Source organism: Phodopus roborovskii, unplaced genomic scaffold (assembly GCF_943737965.1).
Source record: "Phodopus roborovskii unplaced genomic scaffold, PHOROB, whole genome shotgun sequence".
NCBI classification, from domain to species: domain Eukaryota; kingdom Metazoa; phylum Chordata; class Mammalia; order Rodentia; family Cricetidae; genus Phodopus; species Phodopus roborovskii.
In genome coordinates, this window is record NW_026126413.1 from 11,620,673 (window position 1) to 11,646,240 (window position 25,568).

At 40.1% G+C, this 25,568-nt stretch overlaps 1 protein-coding gene across 5 annotated transcripts in view; it reads right to left on the bottom strand.

The window, feature by feature from the left end:
- Positions 1 to 25,568, bottom strand: part of Tnpo1 (transportin 1) — an 89,677-nt gene that overhangs the window by 21,629 nt on the left and 42,480 nt on the right. For all 5 annotated transcript variants that reach the window (XM_051183041.1, XM_051183042.1, XM_051183043.1 and 2 more), the window contains exons 5-11: positions 22,083 to 22,189; positions 18,733 to 18,866; positions 9,509 to 9,590; positions 5,931 to 6,053; positions 4,275 to 4,393; positions 3,743 to 3,803; positions 3,011 to 3,179 (exon numbers count right to left, since the gene is read on the bottom strand). In XM_051183041.1, coding sequence (XP_051038998.1) covers positions 3,011 to 3,179; positions 3,743 to 3,803; positions 4,275 to 4,393; positions 5,931 to 6,053; positions 9,509 to 9,590; positions 18,733 to 18,866; positions 22,083 to 22,189 — 795 coding nt within the window. The remainder of the gene's footprint in view (positions 1 to 3,010; positions 3,180 to 3,742; positions 3,804 to 4,274; positions 4,394 to 5,930; positions 6,054 to 9,508; positions 9,591 to 18,732; positions 18,867 to 22,082; positions 22,190 to 25,568) is intronic.

The following is a 25,568-nucleotide window of genomic DNA, read 5'->3' on the forward strand; positions in this document are numbered from 1 at the left end:
AGTTCCAGGCTAGCAAGGGCTACATCTCAAAAACACCAGCTTAGTTCTATTTACCATTTCTTTCTTTCTAAAAGATTTACTTATTATGTATACAGTGTTCTGCCTGCATGTATGCCTACAGGCCAGAAAAAGACATCAGATCTCATTTCAGATGGTTGTGAGCTGTCATGTGGTTGCTGGGAATTGAACTCAGGACCTCTGGAAGAGCAGCTAGTGCTCTTAACCACTGAGCCATCTCTCTAGTCCCCCACCCCCCCCATCTTTCCCCCAAGAGTACCCCTGGCTGTCCTGGACCAGGCTGGTATCGAACTCACAGAGATCTGCCTGCTTCTGCCTCCTGAGTGCTGGGATTTAAGGTGTGCACCACCACCACCACCGCGGGGCTCAGTTAAGTATATAATTTCTTATTTAACAACATAAATTGGAACAAAAGTCAGTACCACATTCAATATGGTAGAATAATTCTTTATAAAACCACAGTACTCCAACACAGCTAAGATTTCATTAACAAGATAATAAAATTATAAAGTTTAATTTTTTCCATCCAATGTAAGCTAGATATAGCAAATAGATGATCAAACTTCAGTCAATAGCAAAATTTTGTACAACAGTAAAAGCTGTTGAAGTTGCCTACAAGAAACACTTCATCTATTAGAAAAGGTTTTAGTTTTCATACATATGATAGCTTTGTACAACGGAATAGCACACTGATAAACAACAAAAGAAAATTTCTATGTACTGAACATACACAGAAAGAGCAGCAAGTAATGCAATCTGGTGTCCATTTTGGAAATCTGGTTTTACTCCTAAAAGGCTCGATTAGGAATTTTCCATATGTGCAAAGAGCTTCCGGCAGAGTATAAAAATGGGATGTGGTCACTTGCTGAATGAAACTTGCTATCAGTACCATGTATCTATGGTAACTTCATTTAGCCATTCCCTTCCTAAGGTTGCTAGAATGATATGTATATGAAGGAAGTCTTTGGCAAAGTGCATAGCAAATTAGACATTCTTACGTAAAAAGTTAGATGTAAGAAATTAAACAGGCAGAATCATCAATTATGTGGTCCAGGATGACACACATTGCAAGATAATCATGAAGTTATTAGAAATTTCAACACTTGGAAAATAATAAGGGGTGGTGCCTTACCAGGATATTTTATTGCAGGGGTATTTAATAAGGTACGGAAACACTGTCAATTGTCGTAACTTGTATGTACATCATTAGTATATTATAGTATATAGAACAATTCTCACAAAAATGAAATTATGTGAACCCCAAATGTCATTAATGTCCAGGGTGGAAACCCTGACCTAGAGCAGCAGAGGTTCAAAACCAGCTAGCAAGCAAAAAAACAGGAGAGCCATGTGCTGAGGTCCTTGATGAATGAGATCCACCCTGTGGTTCCTTTTTATCAAGGAACTAAACAGCACCACAGTTGTACCTAAGGTCGGGTAGCAGCATGAGCCTTCCTTGACATGTAGAGCCAATCATTTACTTTGTGAAACCAGAACCACTTTTCAGAAAACATGGCCATGTTCTAATCTATGGCTGGAGGAGGGGAAAATCCAAGGCAAGCAATCAAGCTGTTACTCTTCTGTTAAGAGTGTGGGCCAAGGGGTTAGAGAGATGGCTCAGCAGATAGGAAAGTTTGCTGCTCTTGCAGAGGACTGGAGTTCAATTCCCAGTACTCATATGGTAGCTCATAACCATCCATAACTGCAGTTTCAGGGGCTCCGATGCCCTCTTCCGGCTTCCTCTGGCACCAGTTACTTGACGTATAGACAGAAGACGGAGCACCCAAGCCAAACAACAATAACAAAAACTTAAAACTGAAAAAGAATGTGGGTCAGAATGCCAGTTTCATAGGTGATGAGTGAGGGAGGCGGGAAATCAATGGACTTTATAAAATATATGCTGTGCGAGTCAAGATGGAGAGACTGGGGAAACAAGACGCTGGCCCCTTTCCCCGGTAAGAAGACCACGTAAGACCACGTGAAATGGGTTAATAATTAAGACAAGCTAGCTGATAAGTAACTGGCTAACAGAATTATATATATAAAAAATATATGCTGTGCAAGTTTTGAATATGATAAAGCCAAGACAAGAAGCTCCCTATTCTTAATGACAATTATATCAACATACAAAAACTTGTTGGGAAAACAGAAAAAGTCTTTAAAGAAATGTAATGATACATAGAGCATAGAATAGCGCATGCCTGTAATCTTTGCACTCATGAAGCAGAGGCGGATAGATTGGTAAAATCGAGGCCAGCCTGGTCTATATGAGCTTCAGACCAGCCAGGGCTACATAGTAAGACTCTGAATATGGAAAACGAAAGCAAAACAAAACAAAACAGCAACAAAAACCAACAAAGAAGATGAATATGATTATTAAATATAAGAGCATGCTCTAAAGCAAATTAAAATCAAAGATTCCTAGTCACATTCATTAGATTGGCAATAGAACAAGTGATAAAAATGCGAGAAACAACAGCCACGCAACTGGTGTGAAGGTAAAAATGGTGCAGCCACCATGTAAAATCATGCTGGTGGCTGCAGTATCTTGACCCAGCAACCTTAGGTTGGACACAACAGATCCACGTCCACACAAAAACCTGCACACGAATCTTCATGGATCATTATTACTTCCCACAAAATTACCACCAATTGATGCAAGTAAAAATAATAGAGTACAGGAAAAAACTATGTGTACATGCTACAACAAGGATGGCAAGTAAAAACTGGTTAGGAGGGAGGGAGGAGGGCCATTTGTAAGCCCGCAAATTCTAGGAAGTCACAGTCTGAAGGCTGGTGCAGATGGACGTGACAAAAATATCCCACATTAGCGATCATGGTGATGACTGGACAGATTTACAAATAAAACTCAGTACATAGTCAGGCTGACATCAGGCTTGGGAGCTTCCTCTTCAGCTTCCTAAGAACAGGACCACACACCAACAATAGAATTTATCCAAGTTAGCAACCATGCTCTACCTATCTGACTTACTCAGATTCCAGTCAGAAATTGTATCATCATCATCAATTTCATCATCGTCGTCATCTTCCTCTTCAATTCCATCCTCTTCATGCTGCTGAGCCACTGTCCTTGAGCGATGAAACCGTGGCCTTATGTCCTGCTCACTGTCAGGAATTGTTTCGTCCTCTTCCACATCACCCTGTCATTTAAAGAGAAGAGTTCTGTGGCTACTCTAGACCATTAAAACCCACATAAAGTAAAGGAACCAGAACTTCATATGGGCCATGCACAGGATTCCAGAGTGTCCTTTCTGAGAGAAAAACTACTCCCCTCTGTAGTAAACATGTCCCTGGGAAAGGGACAATAAGGTATATGACACTTGCTAGGTTATAGGCCCTTTCACCTATAAGTTGGTGCAATAAGAGTAACCCAACTCAAATTCATATCAGTGTACTTAAAATAAACCCAGAGAGAACAAGAGGGTCTTAACAAGTAAAATAAATTACAAACTAAAAATAAAGTAAAATAAACCCCAAATAGCTTTGGTCAAAGGTAAACTAAGGAAAACCCCAATGTCGCTATCAATTAAGGTACATGCTACCATGAAACTTCATCACTCTTGTTCTACTTTGAACACCTGTAGCCAATTATAGGTAACAGGAAGTCTTTACACAGGGTCTATCTGAAATGTCCTAGCATCAAATTCAAAACTTTATTATCATATACATATTATCTTCCCTAATCGGAGAACGGTTTCCTTACCTTAAGCAGGATAATGTCTATATCTGAGTACTTCATGCCATTCACTAACACAGGAATCAACCTAGAGAGGATTAATTAAACAAAGCTCTAAAGATCCAGAGTTTTAATATGTACACTAATTAAACCAATGGTAACAGTGGCAATATAGTCCTTGAGCATCTCCAGCAATACATCGCTGCTCCTTTATTAACTCAAGGAATATGAATGGGACAGGTTTAAGAAATATCAGCCAGCCAAACCTTCATGCTCAAAAGTTCCAAATCAGAAGACCAATAGTAACTAAACACTGCAGTTATGCTTATTTGTCTAGGTAGGGTTTGGCCTTTGATTTCTACGTGCCTATTTTGGCACCTGAGCATCCACCCCCAAAACATGAACAAACTATTTTCATATAGTTTACAAAAAGGCAATCCTGGAAATCTATTCATATCAATAATGAAGTCTGACTTCTTCAGAAGCTCCCTCTATGGAGAGAGACAGCATTTTGAGTAGGCGTGTGCTGAGGACGGCACTTGAAAGCAGGGACACTTACTTAGGCAAATGCCTTACAAGTACATCTTTGCATATTGGCTGTTCGGCCAAGGTCAGCCAGAATTCACAGGCCTCCAAAGCCACGTTCTCATCTTGGTCTTGGGTCCGTTGCAGCATGTACTGTGAAGGGAATCCATATGACTCATCAGCTCATCCTGGACAGTAAGTAGTGATTTAGTCCTGATACTACTCTGCAAATCATGGTTCCGACCTGTACTCCTCTCACTTTTAAAGCTCCCTATGTGCCTTTAAAACAAGACCAAGACTTACAAACCTCTCCTTAAGAATGAAGTTCTCATCTGTACGCACTATCAGTCTGCTTCTGTGCAGCAGTACAGAGGGAAACTGCTAACTTTTCTGACATGTTGATGTCAATCAGAGAAAAAAAATAATGTATTATGTTTTTGTCTTCTGGAGACAGCGTGGATCAGCACGGCTTCCAGACTGGCCTGGAGCTCACCATGAAGCCCACACAGCCTCACACTTAGGATCCTCCTGCCTCCTAAGTGAGGGGATTATAGGTGTGCATCACCACACCACACCTAGCTCCTTAACTACAACTTGTAGTTTCAGCAAGGTGTTTGTTTTTATCATGTCCTCCGAACATAACCAAGCTGAATTTACTTATGTATACCTGGGACTCGAGTCAAAGTCAATCAACAAAGTTCTAGTACACCCTCTCCCGGACTAAAACACTGCACGGCAACCGTCATAGGCCTGTTCTACTCCATTACATGTCAATACCTGTCTTCAAATACTGCTGAATAAAATACTACATTAAAATTAGGTTCTCCACATGAGTAAAATTTTAAACTTTCTGATTAACTTCAATCATAGCTGACTTCACAGACACACTCAAGACACCGTTTCTATACTTCTGACAACAGAAGATGCTACACACTGAGAATGGCAGCATTTCCCCTAACTTGCACTGTGTGGGTCTGTACGTGTGCACCTTGAGCATGAAGTGCCCACTGAAGTCAGGAGAGGGAGTGCTCTCTCTGAACTGGGATTACCAGCAGCTGTGAGCTTCCAAGAGCTAGGGATGGGACCTTGACCTCTTCAAGAGCAATAAGCTCTCTTCACTACTGTGCTAACTCTCCAGAGTCCAACACACTGTAACTCACCAAACAAGACACAGATGGAAACACAGGCCAGGCTCTGGACAATACACTGCTTAAAGCACCTGGAAAACCATCTAATAAATGAATGTGATTCACCCAGCAGTATGAAGTCAGATGGGAAAGCTCGACTCTAACAGTACTGAACGTTGCCTAAATCAAACGAATCTTGTTGTGAAGCAAACTCAATTTTTAAATTCTATTTTCCAGCAATCTGAGAATGTCACCTAATATTCCCAAATACCCATAACTTGATCTATACCATGTTTAATGAGAATTTCCTAGTTATGACGATTAAAACCTATCTTGATGTTTACTAAAATTCTCCCATAACATCTTAAATCTCACAAAATAAAAATCACCAAGAGGATTTACAATTTAAAGACAACCGTATCTATATTGTTTGTGTCCCTCCCCTCAAAGGTATTACATAAATTAGAAAACTCTATCTTTACATTATTACAGTTATTACATTTTATGCCAAACACTTCTGTTGGGGGAAGAAATGAGGCCAGAGTCTGCATTGCCTGGGTTACCTCGACTATGTTATGCATATGGGGAAGCAGGCGATCCATCCGGACTTCAAGCAGCATCACAAGCGCCCGGCACACGTTTTTCCGCACTTCAGCTTCCTCATCACCAGCCAGCGCAAAGAGGTTCTGGTGTACAAGAAACACGTTTTTATCCCTACTTTAAAATGCCCAACAGATGAGAAAGGGTTACACTTAACAGAAATGATAAAGTAACGGAGCACAAAAAGACTGAATTAAGACCAAACATATAGCACTTGACTGCTGAAGGCAGGAAGATCTCAAAGTCCAAGGCCAGAATGGGACACCCAAGACTTTGTTTCAAAAATCTAACATTACCAACTCCAGAATTGCCTCACCAACAAGTGACGATAAAACAGACAACAAACTAACTGTGAAGTGGCAGCTACCAAGGATCATGATTGTGACATAAAGATAAAAAGTCGTTCTATTTTCCTTTGTGATTTTTCTGAGATAGAGTCTCTCTGTATATTGCTGGCTGTCCTGGATTTCCCTATGTAGAGGAGGCCGTTCTGGAACTCACAGAGAACCACCCGTCTCTGCCTCCCAAGTGCTGGGATTAAAGATGTGCACCCCAGTATCAGGCTAAAAAGCCATTTAAAAATTATGTCTTGATCATGTGTATGTGGGGAGAAGTGGTGCACATATGTACAGGTGCCCATAGAGGTCAAGAGGATTTCATCCCTTGGAGCTGGAATTGTAAATGGTTGTGGGTCACCTGATGCGGTATTGGGAATTGAACTCAGGTTCTCTAGATGACTGGTACTGCTCTTAACCACTGAGCCATCTCACCAGGCCTAAAATGCCGGTTCTTAATGATAAGACTACATTCAGTTATGGTTTGTGTGTGTGGATAATGCACGTTCATGTGAGTGATGTACATAAGAACATGTGTGTGCAGAAAGGTATCCCACAGCCAATCTATACATTATTATTTTTCAAAAATTAGGTAAGATCACTCACTGAATCGGAAGCCTACCAGTTCTAACCCACCCAGTGCTGGGGTTACAGGCGTGTAATGCCATGCCTGACTTTTTATGCTGAGTGCTGGGGATCTGAGCTCAAGCCCTCATGCTTGCACAGCAAACACTTTACAGACTGAGCCATCAGCTGCTCAGTTATGCTAAAAACATTTTCAATGATTTATTTTTATTTTATGAGCATTAATATTTTGTCTGCATGTGTGTCCGTCAGTTCCCCTGGAACTGGAGTTTTATAGACACTTGTGTGCTGCCATGTGGATGCTGGGAATTGAACCTGGGTCCTCTGGTAGAACATTCAGTGTTCTTAACCACTGAACTATCTTTCCAGCCCCTCAGTTTTACTTTAAATTGTGGGTGTGCACTCCTAGCACTGAAACTAAGGCAGAAGTTCACAGCTAGCCATGGTTACACAGTGAGTTCCAGGCCAGTCTAGGCTATACATTTAGACCCCCTTTCAAAGAAGCAACCAACAAAGGAATCAAACAACGGAACTATATCATTGGGGATAGACGTTCACCCTTGTCTGGAGCAGCAGACGTAAATAACAAGCAGGTTAACAACCTAACCCTAAACTGCTATTGTTCACAAGTCAAGTAACAGCCAGTAGAGAGGAAAGTGAACAGTAGTCAAGGTAATCTATCTTATGCAAATGTGTGTGTGTGTGTGTGTGTGTGTGGGGAGGATGAATAGATAATAGACTAATATATCCAATCACTAAGATATTACTCATTTCAACAGATAAATAAGTGAACATTAGTAGGTGTAAAAGAACACGCCAGACAGAGAAGGGATTTGAAACTGGCTTACATGGAATCTTAGATCCACATTGGTACTTTTGATCATATCAACAAATTTTCACTGTAAGAGTGAGCCAACTTTAAGATAAGAATGGTAGCTAGTGCCCTCTAATTGGCCTGTAACTCTGTCACTTGGGAGACAGAGGTAGAGTGAATAGGAGTTCAAGGTCACCCCAAACTCCACACACAGGCACACTCAGTGAATTAGGATTATATCCTGAAGCTGGGTGGTAGCACACACTTTTAATCCCAGTACTTGGGGGTCAAAAGGAGGTGGATCTGGTGAGTTTGAGGCTGGCCTGGTCTATGAAGCGAGTTTCAGAATAGCTAGGGCTATATAGAGAAACCCTGTCAAGGGGAGGGGGGAGGGAACCATCAAAAAGGGCTGAGAGTTGGCTCAGTGAGTAAAAATGCTTGTTTGGTTATGTTTTTTTCAGGATAGGGTTTCTCTGTATAATAGGCCTGGCCATCCTGGGACTTAACTCTGTAGACCAGACTGGCCTCAAACTCACAGAGATCCACCTGCCTCTGTCTCCAGAGTGCTGGGATTAAAGGCGTGTGCCACCACGTCCCAGCTGTTTTTCTTTTTCTTTTTTTTTTTTGTGGGGGGGAGGGAGGGAGCCTGTGGCAATACACATTTGTAATCCCCACACTCCTATAGAGAGCTGGAGGTAGGGGCAGGAGAAAGCTAGGAAGTTTGAGGGCCAGACACCCTGGAGACTACAGAAGTAGTACCAGCAAAAGACTCAACAAGGAAGGAGAGAACTCAAAGCTGTCTGTGACTTGTGCACCCATTGCTTCTTATAGGTTCTTTTGCATGGCTGGGCATGCTGGTGCACAGAGGAGGCAAAGCACCAGCCAGTAGAGGCCTTCAAGTTCAAAGCCAGCCTGGACTATAGAGCAAGTTCCAGGACAGTCAGGGCTACAGAAACCCTGTCTTGAACTCCAATCCCAACTTGGCAAAAAAAAAAAAAAAAAAAAAAAAAATTCTATACAGAGAAAGAGATTTTTAAAAAAGGGAAGAAAAAATTGTTACTTTTAGAAACTGCATGTAGGATTGAGAAAAACAAGGAAGCTGTTCTCAACTACATATTCAGTTACATCTCTAGGCTGCCTCTACTCCATGCTACAACAGGAAAGAAGTTATTGAGAAAATAAAATGAGCCCTCCTTCTTAAAATTTCAGTTTTTATACTTGCTGTTATCAGGTAAGAGATTCTGAAATGGAATTGTACTGCTTATTGATCATGGCCAGATATTATGATCTTACTCTTTCTGCATTCATGCCCCCAAGAAGGTACTTAGGAATTAATATTTACATTTACAAAGGAAGGCAATGTAAAAACACAAAGTCAAGCCTAAATGGTCTGGCCAGTATACTGAAGCCGCTTACACAACTGAACAATGCAGTTCGCAGCAAGCTCATTGATTGCATAGCTGTTCTTTCACAGTATGTAACTTTTGGATTGTTAACTTCATCCAGTCTTAATGTTCTGTGTTTACTTTCTTTAAGTATTACTCAAGAGTTGGGAAAATCAATTTGCACATACAATTTGAATGGTATATTGAGGAAGAACTCTTTAAGCTAGTAAGCAGAACTACATGTACTTCTGCCATAAGCAGCGTCTGTATCACCACTCCAATGTTCTACACACAAAGAAAGCTTTAATTTTCAGCTAGGAAAAACTCATGACACTGTACCCAATTTTAATAGCATCGGCAACAGTAACATTTTTACACTGTAATTACCAGCAGCCCAGGGCAGTGCTACAGGGCAGTCTCACCTCAATGAAAGAATCAATGTGTAGCATAAGTGCTTGAGTCCGACTGATGATGAACTGGTTGACACATGCAACAGCATGAGACCTAGAATCCAAGTTTACACGTTAATGTATGCTCACTGCAGTCAAGAACTTTAATGTGCATCTCCAGAAACATTACGGCATATGTACCCACTAAAAGTCTAAGTCAGAATCCATGTGTCAACAAAGAAGGTCAATGTTACAGAAAGCAAAAACTAAAGGTGAACAGCGACCCCAGCATTTAAAAAGCAACGGCAGAATATTCCTAGCACATAGCCATATACTTTTATTTAATTAATCTCTGAATAAGATCTGCTTGACATATAAATGGCACTTACTCAAATAATACCTTTTCTTTTACAATGCAGTCTCTCTCCCATAAAAATACTTTTAAACTGAAGGAAAAAAGTGCTTACTTTAGAAGTATATGAGTGTTTAGTAAGCTCGGAGCAAACTTAAGCAAAGTAAAGTATATTTTAATTCCAATTTCCATTTTGGAATGCATGTATAGTTTAGGTCAAATAATACTTGGCCTAAACAAACAAACAAAACCCAGACATGTAGACCATTCAAACAATAACCAAAGACCCAAATAAGTACATGTGACTTCAGCCAAAAACAGGCTAGAGAGAAGGCATTTCCAACAAACAGTGCTAGGAAAACTGTTGTCCACATGATGAAGAATAAATTAGACCTGTATCTATTACCATGCAAACACTAACACCAAATGTGTCAAAGACCTACATGTAGAGCTGCTAAGAGAAACCAGGCAGTACCCCGAAAATGACTCAGGCATGGGGAAGGACTTCCTGAATAGGTAGGACTCAACTTGTCTCCAAATTAAGGCCAACAATCAGTGACAAGTGAACTTTGTAAATCTAATAAGCTTCTGTACAGATAAAGAAACATCATCAGCCATGTGAGGAGAAAACCCAGAGAATAGGAGAAAATCTTGGCCAGCAAGGCATCTGACTTTAGATCTAGAACATATGCATAACAAACAAACAATAAACAGCTGCCCCCCCCCCAGACCCATTCTCAAACTGGGCCTAGGACCTAAACAGTTCTTAGGAAAATTTAAAAAACAAGCTGCTAATAAATATCTAAACACAAAACAAAAAGCACACCACAAAAAACCCACAAACAAACCCCCCCCCAAAAAAACCCCAAACAAAAAAAGTTCATTGTCCCTAGTCTCTGCGATTTCATCTTACCTCAGTTAGAATGGCAAAAATCAACAACAACAAACTCTATAACAAATGCTGTACGGAGAAAAGGGAACCCTCAATCACTGCTGATGGGATTGCAAACTGGTATAGTCAAAAACAGCTTTGGAGAACTATCAAAAAGGTGAAAAGAACCCATGACATGACACAGTCATAGCATCACTTGGCATGTATAGGCCCAAAGGGTTCAACATCATGCCCCACACATACTTGTTCAGCCAAGTTCACTGCTACTCTATTCATAATGGCTAGGGAATGTGGTACATATACTGTACAGGATACTAGTCAGCCATAAAGAAAAATGAAATCATAAACTTTGCATGTAAATGGGTGGAACTAGAAAAAGGCCTACTGAGTGAAATAACCCAGACACAGAAAGAAAAATGTATCAGGTTCTCTCTCAGAGAGAAATCGGGAAAGTAGAAAGGGATATGGGGATGGGGGACCAATAGAGGGAGAGATAAACAGAGGAGGAGGGAAGGGGAGAAAATAACCACAGTATAGGTTACTGCTATTGCCTGTGGCTGACCCTCAGAGTGAAAAGTTAAGTTCCTATTGCTGAAAACACCATGAATTTCAGACACAGGGCCCAGAGGCCCCTGAGCTGGAACTGATCCATATCCTTCTTCTTAAGGGTTAGCTTTCATGGTACCAGACGGCACCATGCAAGCTTTCAAAGCAGGGAAGCAACAAACAAATTTTCTTTTTTCTTTGGTTTTCCAAGACAAGGTTTTTCTATATAACAGTTCTGGCTGTCCAGGAAATCATTCTGTAGACCAGGCTAGCCTAAAACTCAACTTACCTGCCTCAGCCTCCCAAATGCTGGGATTATAGGCGTGTACCACCGCTGCCCAGAGCAACCAACTGTTCTACCCAGCTATGATGCCTATCAGCAACCAGCATGACACAATGACTGTATTAAGGGTGCAGTAGTGGCATCCAAGCAAGAGCTCTTTATTGGACTTAAAACCTATCTAACAATATGGGAATCAGGAAGCAAGTCAGCCAAGTATCAGGGCTAGTGAATTCATGGACCCTGAAAAAGAAGCTCTACCCAGCACTTAACTAAGCGAGCACAATCCCTAACCACATTCTAAATATTTGTCCTTACACCCACAAAACAAGGTGCAGTCTGCACCCTCATCAAGAAAACACCTCTTTTCAACAGACATGGACCACGCAGAAAACCACAGCCAAGTAAGTAAAATGCAGTTGTTGAGCCTTGTCCCAAGGGATGGACACATCGATAAACAATTCCTGTAACCTAAGGCTCAAGGAACCTTCAGAAGAGGGGCAGGACAGAAAAGCTGTAGAATCCAGGGGGTTAGGGAGTTTGTTGTGAGATTGTGTCTCCTGAGAATGTCAGAAGCTACACTTATTAAATGTCTTACCAACAAGACCTTAACAACGATTATGAAAAAAAGAGAGGCCATGAAATTTGAAAGACAGCAAGGAACAATATATATGGGAGGGCTTGAAGGGAGAAACAGGAAAGATTAGAAATTATGTAATTTCAAAAATAAATAGTAATATAAAATATATGATAAAGCCAAACATAGCTCCAGTTACAAGATGCCTATAACACAGGCAGAGGTGAGACCTACCCACAGGAGGAGTTTCTCTCAACCTCAAATCCAGTCACAGGCCCTGCTAAGTTCATGCCCTCTAGGCCAGCACAGATCAGCAGTAGGAAGGAATTTTCAATGGCTCAGAGGGCTGACAGGGAGCCTACTGCTTAAAATGAGGTAACCTAGGGACCTGAGCATAGGCAATAATTGAAGTTGGGGGACCTAAATTCAACCTGCCATAGCCCCAGGATGAGGAAAAACCCTAGGAAACAATTGAGGCCTCATGCTGACAGAGGCTCTCTGTATTGGCAGAGAAGTATATGGGCAAAGGCAATCTAGCCTTTGGTGCTCACAAGCTAAACTCATTAGCTTGAGGTCAAACGACCATGGAGCCAGCTATCTGTCATGGACTCCGAACGTCAAAGCTCCACAGGACTACCTGACACCCACAGCCCAACCCCACCAGCAGGGTGAATAATACTTGGTGGGATTTAAAAGTAGGAAGAATTCAACCCACGCATATCTCAGTGGCAGGGATGTTCCCCACACTCTCAGGAAGATGGGAGAACCACTCAGTACACAGTCTGCAGAATAAAGTGTGGCCAGCAGAGGACCGTGGCATGCAACAAAGCGAAACTACCAAAGACAAGACACACAAGCTTAAGACCAGAATAAGCTATAAGAAAGCCAAGAGCCCCCAAGTACAAACGATGTTCTCACAACTGCACATCCCTGGCATGCTCCAGTTTTCAAAGGTCCAAGTAAGGCTCCACACCAGTGTGCCCTTCCTTTTCTGTTTTGCATTTAGTATTTACTTTTTTGTGTGTTTTTTTTTTACTACCTTTAATGTTTATGCATTCCCACCATCAATCTTTTTAATGCCTTGGTTCTTTTTTCTTCTAATATATAACTTCTAGTAGAATTTTGAACTTTTTCAAAGATTAAAATTTTTGTGTGTTGTAAGTACAGATGTTTTGCCTGCATATATGCCTAAAAAAGGCATCAGAACCTCTGAAACTGGGGTTGTTAGCCTAACACCAAGAGGTGTTAGGAACCAAGCCTGGGTCCTCTGTAAGATCAATGAGTAATTGTAAACACTGGGCCACCTCTCTACTCTCAGTTACTGTTCTTTGAGACAGGATTGATTTCTCTGTGACGCTTTGGAACCTGTCCTGGAACTAGCTCTTGTAGACCAGGCTGGATTCAAACTCACAGAGATCCACCTGCCTCTTCCTCCCAAGTGCTAGGACAAAGGTGTACACCACCACTGCCCGGCTACCCCCAGTTACTTTTCAATCATGTGCCTGTATCTGTGTGTAGGTCTGCAAGTGCCCTCGGAGTTGTCACATGTTAATAGGTTTGAGTCCTAGGAATCTGACTCAGGTCCTCTGTAATACTATAGTCTTTTAACTGCTTAACCATCTCTCCAACACCAGCAAATTCATCTTTGCAAATTTTATTTGCTTGAGATAAGGCTTCTCATGTATCCCTGGCTGTCCTGAACTCACTATGTAGACCAGCTGGTCCTAAACTCAAAGACTTGCCTGCCTCTTTGAATGTTGGAATTAAGGGTGTGTGCTGCCACTCTTTCTGAAAAAGCTTTTGTTACCTTTTATTCCTCTTCTCACTTTCATTTTATCTTGTTCATATATTTCCATTATTAGAGAATCATTTTCATTTACCTGCCTGTTCTTTTCTCTTCCCCTTCCTAATCTCCACTGTTCTTTCCCTTTCATTTACCTGACCTTTTCTTCCCTGCCTGTCCCTGCCTCCTTTGTCTGACCCACCTAATATTTCCACATTTCCTATTTCCTTAACTTCACAAAACACACACTGCATTTCCCCCACTTCCTACTAACAAGTGGAGTATGTTCCTTTCTTGTACTGTGTGCCATCACTGCTTCTATAACAGTTTATCTGTGCCAGGCAGTGGTAGTGCATACCTTTACACAGAGGCAGAGGCATGTGGATCTCTGTGAGTTCGAGGCCAGCCTGGAGCACAGTTAAACCCTGTCTCGAAAAACCAAAACAAACACAACAAAACCCCCCAGCTTATTTGTCTCTCACTAAGTGGAACTGGAAGCTGATTGAATCACCAAAGTAGAGGACTTACTAATAAGATCCATAAATAGAATGGGAAGAAGCATCTAAACCAAGAGTTATACAAATTACAACATAGAAACACAAGAAATATGAATGGGGAAGCAACAAGACTCCCTCAAAGATCATAATTCCACTGATGGATTCAGACAGTGCAATGCCAGACTTCAAAGTTTAATGGCAAAAAATGATCAATGTCCCCCAAAAGGACACAAACACAAGTGAATTAGGGAAGAAATCAAAGCAGCACCCCGAGGAGAACCAGCAGCACAGAGGGAGTGGGTGAAATGGACGAAAATCTCAGTCATGTGCTAAAAAAGCAAAGAGAAATCCAGTAAGTCAACTGAGATTTTGAAAAATAAATCTTATTTTTAAAAAAGTGAAAGGAAAAGACAAGGTCAAGGAAGTACTAGACTCAAGCAGTAAAGTTTTTTCAAAGAAAAAACAAAGCATGACCACTATAATGTCGAAGAACTCCAATATGACCGAAAAACCAAACCTAAGAATTTATAGACTAGAACCTGGTCAACAAATCATTGCAGAAAAAACCCTCTCAAACCTAGAGAAACAGACCATTTAACAATGCCTGCATTAACATCAATAACTTGTTCATAGACCACATGGTAGTCAAAGTGTTAGTACAAAACAAAGAAGCAGCAGGCAAAGTTCTAAGGAAAACCACCACCTTACTAACACACTTCAAAACCCATACAGAATCAGACACAATAGTCACACAACCCCAAACACAGCGGTGCTGGAGACAGCACAGCACCTGACCTCAGATTACACTGGCATCACAGTAACAGAAACTGTACCAAGCTGATACAAAAACACCCACAGAATACAATGCAGGGCCCAGAAATAAACTAGCTTGTCTGTGGTTACTCAACCTAATGGCAACCCAAAGTCTCAAAACAAACACTATACCGAACTGAACAGATAGTTCTGAAAGAAATATAAAGTGATCAATAAATATTTGAAGGTGTTCTACAGCTTTAGGCATTAGTGAAATGTAAATTAAAACTACCACTGAAATTTCATCTCACATCCATTGGAGTGGCTAGAATAAAAAGAAAAAAAAAAAAAAAAAAGATGACATAACAAATACTGGCAGGAAACTGAGAAAGAGGAACTGCTTTTGCCGATGATGGAACAGCAACTGTGGAAACAGCAGTTTCCCCAAAAACTAAAACCAGAACGACCATATAGGCTACTGTACCATTCCTGGGTACACACACAAAAGACCCTAAGTCCGGATATTTTCATATCCATGTTCACTGATGCACCAATTACAACACCAAGGGATGGAACCAGCCTAGACGTCCACCAGCAGATGGGAGGGTAAAGAAAAGCGGACACAAAATGCAGATTTATTTACAGAGCTGTAAAGAGTGAGCTGATGACACACGCAGAAATGCAGAGATGGAGACGCATTAAGATGAAATAAGCCTTATTCAGAAAGACACTACATACTTTCTCAGATGCAGAACCCAGATGTAAATTATATACACACATACTCCGTAACACGTCAAGGTATAAGACTACAGAAGGGCAAGGACAGATATAAAGGAGGTATTGTGGAACAATCTTTTACACTGTGTGAAGATGTATCACTGTGATTGGTTTAATAAAAAGCTCAACAGCCAATAGCTAGGCAGGAGGTATAGCAGGGAATCTGGACAGAGAACTCTGAGGAGAAGAAAATTGGAGTAGCCAATCAAATGGAGAGAAAGCAGGATGGGAAAAATGGAGATGGGGTAACGCATGTAGAGTAACAAATTTAAAAATATGGGTTAATTTAAGTTGTAAGAACTAGTTAGGAACAAGCTTAAGCTATCAGCTGAGCTTTCGTAATTAGTAAGTCTGTTTCCATGTTGGTTTTTTTGTGAGCTGGGGACTCAAAGAAAAATTCAATTACAGGAAGGGGCAACAGCTGCAAAACGTGATAATACAAAATGCCAGTGTGTATCCACAGAATACACATTGTACTAAAAGTACACGTGATGTACCTCCTTAGAAAAGCTCAGCAGCCAAAGAATACTATCCACCATCACAGCAGTAAAACCAAACGCCACCAAAGGCCATGGATGTGTGTGATATGAACTGTGTAATTGCTGTATAAGGTGATTTTAATACAATAGTCAAAGCTGAGTCAGTGAGTGATACAAGATGGGTAAAGCTTAGCAATGCAGAACTAAATAAAGTCATCAGAGACAACACTTAGTACATTATCACTTTTATAACACCAAGAACAAACCACTATCACTTTTATAACACCAAGAACAAACGTGCACATAATTTGCCTACAAATATGCTAAAATTATTTAGAGAGACATGAAAGACATAGACGATGCTGAGATTTAGATGCAAAACTATAGTGCAATGCTTCATTGTTTTCCCCACAGTTCATAGAGTGGGGTAGGTGAGGCATTCTTTTGTTTTTGTTTCCGTTGTTGCTTTCCAGACAAGGTTTCTCTGTGCAACAGCCCTGGCTGTCCTTGAACTCACAAAGATCTGCCTGTCTCTGCCTGGAATTAAAGGTGTTAAACTACATAAGATGTCATAAGTGAGTATGTTACATAAAGATAACACACACACACACAAAAAAAAAACTATAAAGATGGTTTTAAAAACAACTAAAATATGTAAGTCCATTTACCCCCATCCAAAACATAAAAAAGCAAACTGCATATAAAACTATTTGAAGTGGCTAATAACAGAGATTCACTAAAGGAACATTTCGCTGTTGCTGAATTCTACCTAAAAGCTTAATCAAATGACCATGGACAAAAATCAAACCTTTTATGGATTGTTCTGTTGTTCTTCTCTGTGAGAGTCAGGGGGTAGAAGAGCCTACTGCTAAGCCTGGCAATCTGAGTTTAATCCTCAGGAGCCACAAGGTAGAAAGGGAACCAACTACAGCAAGTGCATGCACAAGCCTACACTCGTAGATATTAAAGATTCTTGATTAAAAACGGGCAGGTGTGGAGGCACACACCTTTACTCCCACTCAGGAGACAGAGGCAGGTGGATCTCTTTGAGTTCTAGCCAGCCTGGTCTACACAAGGAGCTCCAGGCCAATCAAAGCTGCACAGACAAATATAAACAGATTTCTAGAAGTGAAGGCTATAAATAAGCACTCTATCACTTGGCGACAATGTTGACAGAGAAGAGTCCATGGAGGATAAACCCTACCTAGTAAACAAGAATGAGGACAGTATCTTACTTCTAAAGGGGACACTTCATATGACACTACTGACCAATATCCATTGAAACATTTCCACCAAGCACAACATAAACCAATACAGTGTAAGATGAAAAGTGCCCAAATGGAAACTGAGCTGTACTTGTAAAATCAAGACATAAATTCATGTTAGGTCTCTGGTCATACAGTTGAAACAAGCCCATGGGATAGAAAACCGAGGCCCAATGAATAACTATATATGGTCTGCCATGAAGTCCATTTACCTGAGAGTGATTATTTCTAGGCAACGATTTCTACTTATATACACCTGTTTATTCTATGGAAACACATGAAGCATTGGCAGCAACAAAATAAAAAAAATAATCAGAAGGAATTGACAATTAACAGAAACAACGATATGTTCCAAAATAACAAGTTAAGAAAATCAACCAATCACACACAAACATAAAAGCCAACAAATCTAACAGCTCAGGGAAGTATAGGAGACGTCACATACTTCCATTAGTTTGCTAGGGAACTGAAGGCAATCAGCTTCATGAGGCCAAGTCAGCTTCCCATAGTATTAGAGTTGAACACTGCAGGGCAGCATCGCGTAGGAACTGCGCTGTTTAAGGTGAAGAAAGACCACTAGCCCAGTCTAACTTGGGGGCTCCCATGTAGGTCTACTACGTCATTTCAGGGCTTACAAAAAGGGTGGTGCTTGTTTAAATGACTCCCCACCCCCGCCCAATTAGATGTAAAACCTTTAAAGTAACAACAGTTAACTCAATGAAAACATGTTTTCATTACAATCCAGTCAGTTTACCTATCACAGGTAGACCTAGACCTAAAGAGGAGCAGACAAGAATGAGGACATCTTGTTTAAAAGTTCAAACATCAGCTAATCTTGTTCGCCTCAATGGACACATGTATTCCATATCGCACTGGAAGAATTTTAATTACACACACACACACACACACACACACACACACACACACACACACACACACACACACACACACGGAGATATATATGGAGGTAACAAGGCAGCTAACTTAAAAACAATTCTGTTCTTAAAGAATGTAATGGTCTATCAGGCTTATAAACCAACAATGCTGCATACACACCTTATTTTGGGACTACTGTGCTTGAAAAACTGTAAAAATTTGGGAATCATGATGTTGAGAGGGCGATCTAAAACATCGCTATCCAAAATCTCGGCAGAATCTTCACATATCTTCTGAAGGGCACCAAATGCTCCCTGTAAAAGACAGATTTATAACATCAGAGTTCACTGAAAACTACTACAAATGGAGAAGGTGCAGTAGGACATTATCTGTAACCCTAGCACCTGGGAGGCTGAGATGTGTATGAACATCACTCACTGGTTTGAAACCAGTCTAGACAATACAGCAAGACCCCATCTCAACAAAGCAAGATCCCAAGATGTATAGAATACTAATTTAGACGAATTTATTTTTTCGGCCCACATGCTTTATAAAACTTAAAAACAAATTAATTCAGAGTATCAAAATAAATTTTAGCATTAAGTAAGTTAAAACTGGAAAATATTTTGGTTAGTTGGAATGTAATAAAAAATGTCTAATCCCACTGAAATATTCTTAACAATTTTAAGTCCATATTAAAATTTTCTTATTAAATGCTAAAAAAAAAAAAAATCACCACAGGAATGTATTTAACCACTGTAACATGCATTAATTTTAAGGTATATCTTAATGGTAACTTTTAAAACAAGCCATATATTGGGAAACTGACAAGGGGATTTATCTTGACAACTATTTCTCCCAATTATTTTTCTTACCAAGAGGTTAATTCTTGCACATACTACAACATACTAAGTAGGTAAATTACTCCTTCTGCTTCCATCACCAACAACTTGATACACAGCTGCAGTATACTTAGTTTATAACAGTGCTAACAAAAGGTACAATCTTTGGGATGGGTGTTGGTGGTGCACGCCTTTAATCCCAGCACTCGGGAGGCAGAGGCAGACAGATCTCTGTGAGTTTGAGGCCAGCCTGGTCTACAGGACAGGCTCCAAAGCAATACAAAGAAACCCTGTCTCAAGGTTGGGGGGGGGGGAGTAGAAAGGGTGCAGTCTTTGTGGCAGTTCAAATATTACTGGCCCCTATATTCTCATAGGGAGTGACACTATTATGAGGTGTGGCTTTGTTGGAGTGGGTTTGGCCTTGCTGGAAGAAGTGTGACTCCATGGGGGCGCACTTTGAGATTTCCTATGCTCAGTGTCTCAGTCGACTTCCTGTTGGCCTGCAAGATGTAGGGTTCTCAGCTCTAGCACCACATCTGCCTGTGTGCTGCCATGTCCTGCCATGACAATAGACCAAACCTCTGAAACTAAGTAAGCCAACCCAATTAAATGTTTTCCTTTATAAGAGTTGCTGAGGTCATGGTGTCTTTCACAGAAATAGAAACACTAAGACATAAGACAGTCTTTTAAGGTGATAGTACTGTAAAAGTCTCTTTTAGAATTTATAATACCTCAAAATTTAAATTTTGGAATTTACACTTAAAATTATATATATATATATGTATGTATATATATATACATACATACATATATATATATATATATATAAAAATAAAGCCAACCTTAGATTTAACATGTATTAGCCAGTATAGGTTTTAACTATGTTACAATAGCTATACTTGAATATCAAGAATTTTACAAACTAATATTTTTTAAAGCTAATGATTGAAATCAAATGTACACTTGTTTCCTGTTGTGGCAATGAAAATTTTAACTAACTGGCTAGCAAAGTAATAATTAATATATATATATATATTTGGAGGCGGTGGGTTTCTCTGTGTAGCCCAGGCTGTCCTTGAGAATCCACCTGCTTCTGCTTCCCAAGTGTTGGGATTAAAGTGTGTGCCACCATCACCAGGCAGAAGAATAAATCTTTAAAGAACCAAAAACCCCACCCCCCAAATTACCATTAAGAACAAACATTTAGGAATTATTGTGTAAAGATATAGAAAGCCTACCTGCTTTTGCACAGTGCCTTACAGTTTTACAACAGGTATAGTTCACCCTCTGTCAGCGTGTCCCAGGGATGCAGCATACCCTGAGACATACTTTAAGAGTGACTTAGACTAGTTTGCCAAGTCTCTCTTCTCTCTGGGGTCGTTCCCACTTGATACAGGCCAGGTAGTCATAAAACTACCTGATGCCATCTTGTTTTTTTCTACCTCCAACATGTGATGCCGTAGAAGCATCTACAAACAGGTTTCTGCCCACATGGAGCATAGCTTTCATCCTATTACTCAACTGCAAAGAGAGATGGATCTCTAGGCATTCTAGGTCACCCAGAGTTACAGTGTGAGACTCTGTCCCATAAGAGGAAGGAAGAGAGGGGAGGTGGGAGGGAAGGAGGGAGGAAGGAAGGAAAGATTGATTCTGCTAGCTAGAAAAATCAAATACTACAATGTTCATCAACACTAAGAAACTATAGGAATGAAATTCCAACAGGGTATGTATGGTGTCTTATGTCTGCAATCCCAGCCTTTGGGAGCTATGAGGAGTTGAAGAGATCAAGGTCACCACAGGACTGTCTCAAAATACAAACCCAAACATTTTCTTCATTTCTTCAACGTGATAGTTTTACAGATTTTTACCAGTAGCAATATATAAATAATTAAAATAGCAGCAGCAGCAACACCACACACACACACACACACACACACACACACACACACACACACACACACACACACACACACACACACCAAAACCCAGGAAACTAAAACACAAAATCAAGAGGTCAGAATTAATGTATAATTTAAAATTTTTGTGCCAGGCTGGAACGATGGCTCAGCTGGTAAAAGCTAGGCTCACAACCAAAAAAAATATGAAAATGCTCGTGTCTTTTATTGTATATCATTTAGAGGAATTATAAGCAATTTATGGTCAGCTATTTTGGAAAATTTCAGTTTACCTTTAAATATGTAAGACATTCATGGGGGGCTGGAGAAATGGCTCACCAGTAATATTAAGAATGCTTGTCACTTGTGCAGGGGACCCTGGCTTGGCTCTCAGCACCCACATAGTAATTCAGACACCAGTCACTCGTTTCAGGGGAATCTGGTGACTTCTGACCTTGAGAGCACCAGGCATACACGCACAACATATACACACATGCAGGCAAACCACTGCCAACCCATAAAATTAAAAAATTAATTGATTATACATAAAAACAGCTATGAATCACATGCATGAAACATTTAAAAATAACTTTAGACAGACAAAATATTTCCTTATAGGAAACACAGTGAAGATTTTTGTTATATTAATTCCAGAAAACCAATAAAAGTAACAAATATAAAAATTACAAAGATACCTTTAGGCTTCTGTGTTTTGAAGTTGTCTATTTAAAGGTACTTCCCTGAAGGTTAATGCATGCTATGAAAAGACAAGCGTAAGAAGCGAACAGGCTACCTCACAGGTGTTGTAATCCTCAGAGTCCAGCAGGCTACAGAGTTTTGGTAAGAGATCAGGCCAATTCTGCAGTTCTCCCTTGGAGGCTATGGTTGTAATTAAAATACCTAGAAAGACAACATACATTTGGAGCTCACTGCACTTTGTGAAGTACATGCAAATATACACTTCAAAATATACCAAGAGAAGCATATTGCAATCAGAGTTGTGCTTAACGTTATCACTCGTATTAGCTTTTAGGCAAGAACCAATTATGTAACAAGATCTTGTTCTTCATGTCAATTATTCTTTCCTAAAGTTAAAATGTAACAGGACACAGGGACTCTGTGGTCACTAAAACTGTAATCCCAACGTGGAGATGGATGCAGGAAGACCCAAAAGCACAAAGCCAAGCCAGGCTCTATTGTGCACACCTTTAATCCCAGCACTTGGGGCACAGAGGCAGGGGATCTACCAGTTAGAGGCCAGTCTGATCTACAGAGGTCTACCAGGACCACAATGAAAAACTCTGTGCCCTCCAAAACCAACCAACCAACCAAACCAACCAACCAACCAACCAACCAACCAACCAACCAACCAACCAACCAACCAAGGACAAAGTGCAAAAAAACTTCAGAGAAGCCAAGTGGACAAAATATAGACATAACCTACAACTTAGATGGCATTATGTTTGTTAGGGAAACATTAAAGAATGTTGATAGACTGACAAATTTCAAATTTATGTAGTCCAACAATCCTATCTTCTCCAGAAAAAGCAAAGCAAAACAAAACAAAACAACAACAACAAAAAAAAAACACACACACACACACACACACAAAACTCCTAATACCCAATACTAAGAAGAGGCGAAAACTTGAAAAGTGACAATTTTTAGTGTTTAGAACTCAAGGCATGGAAGCAGGAGGTTCTGAGTTCAATTCCCAGCATCCACAAGATGGCTCACAACCATCTGTAATAGGATATGACCTCCTCTTCAGAAATGCAGGAATACATGTAGCACACTCAAAATATAAATAAAAAATTTTAAAAAAAATACTTTGGTCCCAATAATGTAATTTATATGAACTTATCTTAAACTTTGCCACAAGTATATAAGCATACATAAACAATACTCATTGGAATAATAAAACTACAAACAAGCCATGAATTATATTATAAGGTAAACAAATCATTCACCCAATGGATTAGCACATAATCATTAAAATGATGTACCTTCCAAATAAAATTTCTTGACAAGATTCACAAATACTTTAGAGAAACGGAAGAGGAAGAAGAAATTATACTTGAGTGCAGAAGGCACATGCCTCTAACTAACTATAGTCCAGGACAGTGAATAGGAAGCAAGATTCCATATCAAATTCTAAAAATTTTAAACCTAAAGTTGCAAATTTACTTTTATAATCAGAAATCCTTAATTAAAAATATTTACTAAGTTCTTAATATGATATGAATATTGTATCAAAAGAAATCATAATTCCAGGCAATGCTTCATGTGATCTACTTCCACCCCAATAAAGTACTTTAAATTCCAGGTGATGGTTTACAATCAAGTAACTGCAATATTGTGATCCACCCAGTAAGTTCTCTCTGCAAGTCACTCCTACTGGTCTACCATCTTCATTCTCCAACAAAACAGGAGGAAAAGGGGAAAGGGGTTTTCTTTGTATTAAAGTTGTTCTTTGACAATTTCATACACCCTAGTTATTGTCACTCTTACCCTTTCTTCTCAACGATCTTTCTTCCTACAAATTCCCTTTCCATATGATGCCTTCGTTAGTGATCCATCCTTTGAAATCATGCACTGGAGCTTGGTGGGTTCACCAGCATGTACATGAACGAGGACAATGGCTACACCTCCCCCACAACCTTTCAGAAGCCAGCAATAGTGGACCCATGGACCCCTCCTCCACCCAAAACAAACTGTTCACAGGGCAGTCTGGTGCAGTCCCAGGACAGGTGAATCCGGTGGCCATCTACACCCAGAAGACGGCCTTTCAAAGCCCTCCTCACTAGCTTCCAGTGCTTACTTAATTCTTCCTACCTGCTCCTTCTGTCATGTGTCCTGAACTTTCAGAAAGCGGTAGCTGTCTCGCCTGGGCAAAGCATTAACTCTCTCCCATTCGCAGCACCATGAGCAGGTGTAAATCTCTGCATATTTTTAAGCTTTTGTTTTGCTGTCTTGCAGAGTCACTTGTCTTTTTATTTTTATTTAACAACACAAAGCAGACACGTTGCTTAACTATTTCAAGTTGACAGTATTATGTAGCTAATATTTCAGACTTTTAAATTATCAAAAATTATTAGCCAGGTGTGGTATGGCCTAAGTCTTCAATTTCAGCACTCAGGGGTAGAAACAAGAAAATCTCATCATGAGTTCCATGCCAGTTAAGAGATACAGTGAGATTTTCTCAGAACAGTCAGATTTTATAGCAATGTGAATTATGGTAAGGGTTGACCAACAGGCAAAACATATGTAAACATCCCCAAACCCCAAGGGATATTTAGTCTGTATGTAAAAGTCAAGAAATACAATGAACTAATTAAATATACTCACTACCATTTTTTTTGCCATTCTTTTAACACATGCCAATCAGTGTTTTAGCCATTCTATTCACAGCCACCATTGAACTCATAATTACTATATCATATTCCAGACATCCCTTGGAAACATACTGCACTGACATCTGAAGTTAAAAACTGGGTTACACTGGAAAACTTCAACGGCCTCACAATCAGAATATTAGAGTAGATAATAAAAATTAGACCTAAAACCCAAGAAGTGGACAGACTTTATGAAATGACATCAAGAAATATGCATTACAGACATCAATAAAATTTTTTGATAATATTTAACTAATTCCAAGCCTGACAGCTTAGGAAGCCAACAACAATCTCACACTGAATTTTCCTTTCCTTTCAGCTAAACTGCTTTTTTCTGCTAAAATCCCATTGTACTACATGTATGTGGATTTCTTTCCTTGGCTTTCCACAGAAATCACTGGCATACTCCATTCTTTTTATCACTACTGAGAGCTGGTGATGCTGCAAGGATACATGAACGCATGAGAATAACCTACAGAGCCCGAGTCTGTCCCCCCAAACTACAAATGTACCATACTCCTCAAATGTGAAGTCAGAATAATGGCACTCTTTAGTACAGAAATGCCCGAGGAGTCAGAACCTCAAAGACACAAACAGTACTTCTCAACTGAAAGACAAACTGCAGGGAACTAAGGATCCTCACCCTGAACAAGAACACCGAATGAGACATTGAGCCAGTTCACAGACGTCATTTAAACAACCTGCTGAATTAACATCGTTCCAGGCCCTGGTAAAAGACAGCTGCTTAAACCCATGGCACTCAGACAGTGGAGGTTCTGTGAAGTACATGTAGCTCCCTAGGAAGTACCTGTGCAGAGCTGTTGACATGTGACATGCTGACATGTGCTGACCAGTCACAGCAGTGAGCTCCCAAAGTGACGCAT